The 10,000-nt window shown below is 41.1% G+C and overlaps 1 protein-coding gene across 3 annotated transcripts in view; it reads left to right on the forward strand.

Annotated features, from left to right (window-relative positions):
* Positions 1 to 10,000, forward strand: part of arhgap18 (Rho GTPase activating protein 18) — a 57,222-nt gene that overhangs the window by 37,606 nt on the left and 9,616 nt on the right. For all 3 annotated transcript variants that reach the window (XM_056481024.1, XM_056481025.1, XM_056481026.1), the window contains 6 exons: positions 792 to 957; positions 2,091 to 2,182; positions 4,555 to 4,632; positions 7,900 to 8,059; positions 9,806 to 9,888; positions 9,978 to 10,000. The exon at positions 9,978 to 10,000 is cut by the window's right edge and continues 184 nt beyond it. In XM_056481024.1, coding sequence (XP_056336999.1) covers positions 792 to 957; positions 2,091 to 2,182; positions 4,555 to 4,632; positions 7,900 to 8,059; positions 9,806 to 9,888; positions 9,978 to 10,000 — 602 coding nt within the window. The remainder of the gene's footprint in view (positions 1 to 791; positions 958 to 2,090; positions 2,183 to 4,554; positions 4,633 to 7,899; positions 8,060 to 9,805; positions 9,889 to 9,977) is intronic.

Here is a 10,000-nt window from a genome sequence, read left to right on the forward strand (position 1 = left end):
GCTGATAATGTGAGTCTGAATGCCATTTCACATCACATTCTCAAAGCAGAATATCTGACTTCAGCATTGTCCTTCAGATAAACATGTTCACTTCGCATGTTTCTGAAATACCTGCAAACATATTATGGTGTTTTCATGCTTTAGAAGAGTCAAAAACTGACATACTGTACAGCACCTTTAAAGCAGAAGCAGGAACACTGAACCCTCAGATCAGACTGTGAGGGCTCTGACTGTGTGAAAGTGGCCTCTGCTGGTCAGTAGGTGAAACTGCATCCTGCACTGCTTTCTTCTCTTTAATCCAGTCTTTCTTCTCCATTTTACTGATGATTGCTGAGGCAAAAATCTCTATTGCTGTCATATTACAGTGCTTGTAATAGCACTAGCAGTACTGTTAAGCCTTAAAGTTAGAAGGAGTTTTACTGATTGCTAAGGAGTTACTATGTGATTTACTAGAGTGTTACATTTGTTCATGAAGAGTGTTTTTTCCATGTTGCTATATGTTTGCTAAGGTGTTACTATGTAGTCCCATTGTGTACATTTAAATATAATCTTAGGTGATTTTATAAGCACTTATGTTTTTTATGCACATTTTCAAAACTTGGCATTTCCGTCAAGCATTTGTTATGCGATAATCCAAAATGCACATAAAAGTAAATGGATGGAATCATAGCTACTAGGCATTTGACGTTTGGTTTAGACTGTGAACCCTGGCCTTAGCATCACTCTACTGACCTCAGTGTTGTCCTGCAGCTCTCTGGGGTTGTTTGCTCACTGTGTTTCTGCTTTCTCAGGATTTTAAAGTGTCTCAGGATAAGACGGGACAGACTAAAGTGGGCGATCTGTCGGCGGAGGACATGAAGAAGGTGCGCAGGCTGGTCCTGATAGAGATGAGCGCTCTGTTCGACACGTGTGGCGTTGAGGTCAAGGCTCATAAAGCACTCAAGGTCAAAGTCAGAGGTCGGTCAGTCTGTTTTATTTTGTTTATTTGTTTGTTTAACAGGGACTGCATTGCATTTAGCATGAAGCTAATTTGAAGCTCTCGTCTCGGCAGGTAAAAATCGGAATCACTGGCCGGATCAGGCCAGTAGAAAAAATCATTAGCGTTGAACCCTGTTAGATATTACTCATTATATCGAAGTAAAATAAACTTTAAGTTCAAAAGATCTAACAAGGCTTTGTTACAATAGTTTTGAACAAATTAAGTGATTATTTTGCACATGTGTATTACAGAGTATGTAATGCTGTATGTGTGTGTGTTTGTGAGAGAGCAAGAAAACGAGCAGGTACTGAGACCTGTGCTTCAGAGTAGAGCTCATTAATATTCATGACCCTTCCAAATATGGTCAATAAAGACCTTCTTATTCTAGCGTAATTTTATTAATGAATATAAAGCATATAAAACATTCATTCATTCAATTTTTCGGCTTAGTCCCTTTATTACTCTGGGGTAGCCACAGTGGAATGAACCGACAACTTATCCAGCATATGTTTTACGCAGAGGATGCCCTTCCAACTGCAACCCATCACTGGGAAACACCCATGCACTCTCATTCACACTCATACACTACGGCCAATTTAGCCTACCCAGTTCACCCATACCACATGTGTTTGGGCTGGTGGGGGAAACCGGAGCACCCGGAGGAAACCCACGTGAACACAGAGAGAACATGCAACGCAGAGGTCACATGTCAACATGCAAAGGCCAATTGACCAAGACTCGAACCAGCAAGCTTCTTGTTGTGAGGCGATTGTGCTAACCACTGAGCCACCATGACAGTCAGCATATAAAACAGTTTCTGTGTAATGTATTACCTTACTGAAGCCACACACCTACTATGTAGATATCAGAGAACAGTTTAAGTTATTGAATTAGTGCAGTAAATGGCACCTTTAATTGTAAATTCTGAATAGAATCTTTGAGTGAAGATATGATGTGACTTCATCCAAAGTCCAAAGACCCTCCTATATGACCGCTCTGGCCATTGTAGTGGCTGTCGGATTCTGGTAGTGTTAGTGTGCTGTGTGTGTTTGTGTTCTGAGGTGAATTTGCGACGACACTGGCTGAAACTGTTTTGTCTTGTCGTCCACAGAGTCGGGTTTGTTTGGAGTTCCTCTCACTGTTCTGCTGGATCAAGACCAGCGCAGGATCCCAGGAACCAAAGTGCCTCTGATACTGCAGCATGTAGGAGACACACACACACACACACACACACACTACTGCACATGGCACAAACTATTGCATACACACACTACTGCACATGACACACACTACTGTGCGCACATGCAAACACTACTACTGCACACAACACACTCTAGTTAACACACACACTACTGCACAATTACTGTTAAAAAGATCAAATTTTTCATTACAACCATTTTCAGTAGAGGCGTGACGAGATCTCGTATGACGAGGCGGGATTAAATCGTCTCGTGAGTTGTGATGGTATGAAGGAGCGTGAGGGTAAATTTAGCACTGATGAGTGGAGGCAGGATTGGATTTGAGGGGGGTGTTTAAAAAAAATTATCTGGTTTAAAAAAGGGTAAAAAATTAAAAACTGCTTTTATTATAGCCAAAATAAAACAAGTTAGTATGGAAGCCCATTCCTGCCACTGAAAAAAAAAAAAATAAATAACTGGAAAAATATATATAATAATAAAAAAATAAAATAAAATAAAAACGTAAAAATTTTAAGTCAGAATTCTGAGTTATGAAGTCAGAATTGCGAGTTATTAATTCAGAATTGCGAATTAAGTCAGAATTGCGAGTTATTAAGTCAGAATTGTAAGTTATAAAGTCAGAATTGCAAGTTATTAAGTCAGAATTGCGAGTTATTAAGTCAGAATTGCGAGTTATTAAGTCAGAATTGCGAGTTAAGTCAGAATTGCGAGTTATTAAGTCAGAATTGCGAGTTATTAAGTCAGAATTGTAAGTTATAAAGTCAGAATTGCGAGTTATTAAGTCAGAATTGCGAGTTATTAAGTCAGAATTGCGAGTTAAGTCAGAATTGTAAGTTATAAAGTCAGAATTGCAAGTTATTAAGTCAGAATTGCGAGTTATTAATTCAGAATTGCGAGTTATTAAGTCAGAATTGCGAGTTAAGTCAGAATTGCGAGTTATTAAGTCAGAATTCTGAGTTATTAAGTCAGAATTGCGAGCTATTAAGTCAGAATTGTAAGTTATAAAGTCAGAATTGCAAGTTATTAAGTCAGAATTGCGAGTTATTAATTCAGAATTGCAAGTTATTAAGTCAGAATTGCGAGTTATTAAGTCAGAATTCTGAGTTATTAAGTCAGAATTCTGAGTTATTAAGTCAGAATTGCGAGCTATTAAGTCAGAATTGCGAGTTAAGTCAGAATTCTGACTTAATAACTCGCAATTCTGACTTTATAACTCAAAATTCTGACTTAATAACTCGCAATTCTGACTTAATAACTCAGAATTCTGACTTAATAACTCGCAATTCTGACTTAATAACTTGCAATTCTGAATTAATAACTCGCAATTCTGACTTAATAACTTGCAATTCTGACTTCATAACTTAGAATTGCGACTTTAAAACTCAGAATTCTGACTTAATAACTCGCAATTCTGACTTAATAACTCACGATTCTGACTTAATAACTCGCAATTCTGACTTTATAACTCAGAATTCTGACTTTATAACTCAGAATTCTGACTTCATAACTCAGAATTGCGACTTTATAACTCAGAATTGCGACTTCATAACTCAAAATTGCGACTTTATAACTCAGAATTGCGACTTTATAACTCAGAATTGCGACTTTATAACTCAGAATTGCGACTTTATAACTCAGAATTGCGACTTTATAACTCAGAATTGCGACTTTACAACTCAGAATTGCGACTTTATAACTCAGAATTGTGACTTTATAACTCAGAATTGCGACTTTATAACTCAGAATTGCGACTTTATAACTCAGAATTCTGACTTTATAACTCAGAATTGCGACTTTATAACTCAGAATTCTGACTTTATAACTCAGAATTGCGACTTTATAACTCAGAATTCTGACTTTATAACTCAGAATTGTGACTTTATAACTCAGAATTCTGACTTTATAACTCAGAATTGCGACTTTATAACTCAGAATTCTGACTTTATAACTCAGAATTGCGACTTTATAACTCAGAATTCTGACTTTATAACTCAGAATTGCGACTTCATAACTCAGAATTGCGACTTCATAACTCAGAATTGCGACTTCATAACTCAGAATTCTGACCTACTTTTTTTTTTTACGTTTATTTTTTTTACGTTAATTTTTTTTTCAATTAATTATTATTTTTTTTATTCAGTGGCAGGAACGAGCTTCCATAAGTAAGACTTTCTCCAGAAGAAAAAATATAATAGGAAATACTGTGAAAAATTTTCTCTGTTGAACAGCGTTTGGTAAATATTTGGTGAAGAAGAAAAAAAATCACAGGAGGGTAGATAACTTTACCTGTATGAGAGTATGTGATTGGCTAATTTGAAGAAGCCTATAAATGATGGAGGTAAGCGCACTGGGTGATACTGAGCTTGTGTTTTCCAGCTGATCTCTCACATAGAGGAGCAGGGTTTGGACACAGAAGGTGTGCTGAGGATTCCTGGAGCAGCTACTCGAGTCAAGGTATGAGAATAAAGCTTTTCACTCACTGACCAAAAATAAAAGCACAAGTTTCTGCAAGCGGAGAAACTGCTGTACACAGTAAAATGTGCTCCGATTGAAGAAAAGTTTACACAACTTTTATATAAAAGAGTAATAGTTAGTCTTTTGATGTAAAGGGGAGTCCTCTCTTAGTCCAGTGTTTCTGTGTGTTGTGTATGTTTGTGTATTTTGTAAAGTTTTAACACTACAATGAGTAAAATTCTTGAAATATTACTCTACGGACACAGGCGCTCAGCAGTTCAGTTTCCCCACAGTCCACACACATGCAGGATAGATTAATAAATAAGCTAAATTGGCCATAGTGTTTGTGTTTGTGTGTGTGTGCGTGTGCGTGCGTGCGTGCGTGCGTGTGTGCGTGTGTGTGTGTGTGTGTGCGTGTGTGTGTGTGTGTGTGTGTGTGTGTGTGTGTGTGTGTGTGTGTGTGTGTGTGTGTGTGTGTGTGTGTGTGTGTGTGTGTGTGTGAATCTGAATGTGTTTCCCAAAGTACTGGGTTGCAGCCGCTGTGTAAAACATATGCTGGAATAGTTGGCGGTTCATTCCGCTGTGGTGACCCCAGAGTAATAAAGAGGGACTAAGCTAAAAATGAATGAATGAACGAGTAAAATTAATTCTCGAAATATTACTCTACGTACACAGTGGCTCAGTGGTTAGTGTCACCTCACAGGTCGCTGTTTTGAGGACCGGCTGGATCAGTTGGCATTTCTGTGTGCAGCTTCGGTTTCCCCCACAATCCAAACACATCCGTTATAGGTGAATTGAATAAGCTAAATTGGCTGTAGTGTATGACTATGTGTGTGTGAATGAGTGTGTATGGATGTTTTCCAGTACTGGGCTGCAGCTGGAAGGGCATCTGCTGCATAAAACATATGCTGGAATAGTTGGCGGTTCATTCCACCGCGACGACCCCTAATAAATAAGGGATTAAGCCGAAAGAAATTAATGAATGAATAAAATTAACTCTCGAAAAATGACTCTATCAACAGATAAAATTCGTTACTCTTTTGATAGAGGGATTCTGCAAGAGTTACTTTTACTCTTCGTAGTGTTAATATTTCACACTCTCATGTGATATTTGATTCTGGTTTGTGTTTTTTTTTTAATTAACTGTTATACTGCTTTACTCAGAGCTATAAGAAATTAGCTCCTTGTTTTTTTACTGTTTTTATTTTACATTCCACATGCAGTACACAACACATTTAGCATCACATCCATTCAAAATAACTAAAGAAAATAACAACAGTAACAATAAATGACAAAATGCAGCATAAAAAAGAAGTCATAATATATAAATAGATGAATAATAAAGAGAAATAAAATATAAAGAATAATTTTTTTTGCTCTGTTCAGAGAAGCTTCAAACTTACTCTGCTAAAATGGACTTTTTTTTCATGAAATATGAGTGAACTGTGTTAGAGATATTAACCAACTCCATCTAGAGTTACTCTTTTGACAAAAATATGTGTTTTACCCTTCAAAAACCACAATCATTGATTGCAAACAAACAGAAAACGATTATCCGCGTCTTAAGATTAAGTCATTTTTCAGTAGTTTTTTAATCACATGTTCTGATTAGACCAACCCAGGCTCATTCTGAAAACGTAGTCCCGAGGACGTTTCTGGAGACCGCGAATTATGTAGCCGGAGATTCGTATGGCTGCTTTTCGTTTTTTAAGCGAACGCTGCGGGGCGGTATGACGCCGTTCCTTTTAGCGCTCGCCGGCTGACCGCTTACCTTTGTGTGGAGGGCTTTCCCGCCGCAACCAGTTTGTCCGGGTAGCTCGTCCTGTGCGTCGGCGGACTCGAGACGCAGAGAGGAGCTGACCACGACGAGCGGGTTCGAGTCCGGGGAAGAGCGGTTCCAGAAACCAGGTAAGACTAAAACAGAATCCAAGAAATAAAGCGAAGAGGTTCATAACAGGGTGAGAATGTGGTAAAATCCGAAAACGTGATTAAAAAAAAATCAGACGAGGGCTTTTCTTTTTCCGGACGGCTTTTGTAAATTGTTGGTTGGGTTTAGGGCGGGCGGGTTGATCGGTAAAATCAATTGGGTTCAGGGAAGGAGGAGGGTGGGTTGGCCGGCCGATTGACTGGTCGCCCAGTCAATCATTCAGCCAGTTGGACAGACAGACGTTCGTTCGACAGCGGCCTCTGGTGGGTTCACGCGAGAACAGCGCGGGCGCGAACGGCACTCGCGGGAGATGTCCGAGAAGCCAAAAAGGCGCACACAGCGGCCTCTCGCGGATTTGCGAAAACCAAAAACTGCAAAAATACGTGACTCCCGGGACGTATTTCACGGTCTACAGAAACGTCCTCGGGACTACGTGTTCAGAATGAGCCTGGGTTGGATTAGACAGTCACACACACATTTTTAAAGATTAAATGCACATCTTGTTTCCTTCTATTGTTATTTTAATGTGAAATAATGCATTGAAGATGTATTAAAGGGATAGTTCACCCAGAAATGAAAATTCTGTCTTCATTTCCAGACCCTTTACTTCCAGACCTTGATGACTTTCTTTCTTGTGTTGAACGCAAAAGAAGATATTTTAAAGAATGTTAAAATCCGGTAACCATTGACTTCCATAGCAGTGTTTCCTCTAGGATTTTTTCCAGCTGTGGCTGCAGACTCTGGTGAGCCTTTTACTCAGATCTACCAACTACCTGTGGCGTTATTTCATCGACAAATGTCGTGAGCCCAGAATTACAAGTCGAGATCGCATTCATGTAATACAAGCATGTGAATCTCTGTGCTCGAGCGCCGATTTAATTCTGTTCGTGCACAAAATTTCTTGCGCGCCCTCAAATATACGCTGCTCAAGTGCAGATTTTCTTGTGCGCTCTCAAATAAACGCTGCTGAACGCTGCTTTTGGTATGGCGCCCCGCCATGGAAGAATGAATGTAGCGGAAACCATGTATAGTATTTGTTTTTCCTACAACTGAAGTCCCAGCATTCTTCAAAATATCTCCTTTTTTTGTTTATCAGAAGAAAGAAACTCCTAAAAGTTTCTAACCACTTGAGGGAGAGTAAATAGGGAGTTTGAGTGAACTATCCCTTAATGGAAATCTCCAATGATATGTGCATGTGATGTTAATGTAGAGAATGTGGTGTGCAGCGCTACATCTGGACGTCTCTGTAAGGTGTGTGTGTGTGTGTGTGTGTGTGTGTGTGTGTGTGTGTGTGTGTGTGTGTGTGTGTGTGTGTGTGTGTGTGTGTGTGTGTTTGTCAGGCCGTCTGCCATGAGCTGGAGCATAAGTTCTATGAAGGCCTGTTTCCCTGGGAGAGTTTGAAGCAGCACGACACCGCCAGTCTTCTGAAGCTGTTCATCAGAGAGCTGCCGTACCCACTGCTGACCGTACAGTACTTCAATGCCTTCATCTCTGTGCTGAGTGAGTACACACACACACACACACACACACACACACACACACAACACTGCACTGCAACAGAGAAAACACCATTGTGCAGGGTTCCCATGGGTCAGGGCATTTCTATAATATCATGGATTTTTGTTGTTGTTGTCAAAGTCTTGAGTTGCTTTCCAAATGACACACTATGCACTTGTGCACATCTTCACTCAACTGTGTAGTGTAGAGTTTAGTGTCGTCCCAAATGGAACACTAAAGTTTTTATTAAGAAACTCCCCTTCATCAGTAACTCCTCCCCTTTGTCAGTAACGGCTCCCCTTCCTCTGCCTCCCTGAAGTAGCTCCTCCACTTTATCACCAGCTCCACCCCATAGCCCCTTCCATCATCAGTAGACCCTCCCATTCTTTAGCAGCTCCTCCCCTTCATCAGCGACTCATGCCCTTAAAAAGTTGCTCCCCTTCATCTGAAGCTCCTCCCCTTCATCAGCAGTTCATCCTCTTAAAAAGTAGCTCCCCCTTCATCCAAAGCCCCTCCCTTTTATCAGCAGCTCCTGCCCATAGACCCTCCCCTTCATCAGCAGCTCCTCCCCTTCACCATCAGCTACTCCCCTTTATCAGCAGCTCCTCCCCATAGCCCCTCCCCTTTTTGGCAGCTCTTCCCCTTCATTATCAACTCCTCTTTTTCATCTGAAGTCCCTGCCCTTTATTAGCTACCTCCTTCATCATTAGCTCCTCAACTTCATCATCAGCTCCTCCCTTCATCAGTAGCCCCTCCCTTTCATCAGCAGCTCCTCCCCCTCATTATAAACTCCTCCCTTTTATTTAAAGTCCCTTTATTAGTTCCCCCTTCATCATCAGCTCCTCCACTTAAAAAGTAACTCCCCCTTCATCCAAAGCTCCTCCCCTTTACCATCAGCTACTCCCCTTCATCAGCAGCTCCTCCCCATAGCCCCTTCTGTTAATCAGTAGCTGCTACCCATAGCCCCTCCCTTTTTTTAGCGGCTCTTCCCCTTCATTATCAACTCTTCCCCTTCATTATCAACTCCTCCCTCTCATCTGAAGTCCCTGCCCTTTATTAGCTCCCTCCTCAATCATTAGCTCCTCACCTTCATCATCAGCTCCTCCCTTCATCAGTAGCCCCTCCCTTTCATCAGCAACTCATCCCCTTAAAAAGTAGATCCCCTTCATTCGAAGCTCCTGACCTTTATCAGCAGCTCCTCCCCTTCATTATCAACTCCTCCCTTTTATCTGAAGTCCCCTTTATTAGCTCCCCCTCCATCATCAGCTCCTCCCCCTAAAAAGTAACTCCCCCTTCATTCGATGCTCCTCCCCTTCATCAGCAGCTCATTCCCCTAAAAGAAGCTCCCCCTTCATTCGAAACTCATCCCCTATATCATCAGCTTTTCCCGTTAGCCCCTCCCCTTTTAGCAGTTCCTCCCCTTTATTTGAAGACCCTCCCCTTTATTAGCTCCCACTTCATCATCAGCTCCTCCCTTCCTCAGTAGCCCCTCCCTTTTTATCAGCAGCTCCTCCCCTACATTAGCAGCTCAACCCCTTTAAAAAGTAGCTCCCCCTTTATCTGAAGCTCCTCCCCTTTATCAGCAGCTCCTCCCCATAACCCCTCCCCTTTTTAGCAGCTCCTCATCAGCCAATCAGAATCAAGCATTCAGAAACCACATAGTGTAAATGTTTGTATGTAATTGATTGTTGTGACGTGTGTGTGTGTGTGTGTGTGCGTGTGTGTGTGTGTGTGTGTTGTTTTAATCAGAGTTGCCCTCTCAGAAGCAGCAGCTGCAGGCTCTAAATCTGCTGGTGCTGCTGTTGCCCGAACACAACCGAGACACACTGAAGGTACGTTACGAATTCATACTCGCCCACTGCAACCAATTCACTCGTGTGTGTGTTCAGCAGTGTGTGTGTGTGTGTCTGTGTGTGTTCAGGCATTGATGGAGTTCTTCCAGCG

Source organism: Danio aesculapii, chromosome 20 (assembly GCF_903798145.1).
Source record: "Danio aesculapii chromosome 20, fDanAes4.1, whole genome shotgun sequence".
Classification (NCBI taxonomy): Eukaryota; Metazoa; Chordata; class Actinopteri; order Cypriniformes; family Danionidae; genus Danio; species Danio aesculapii.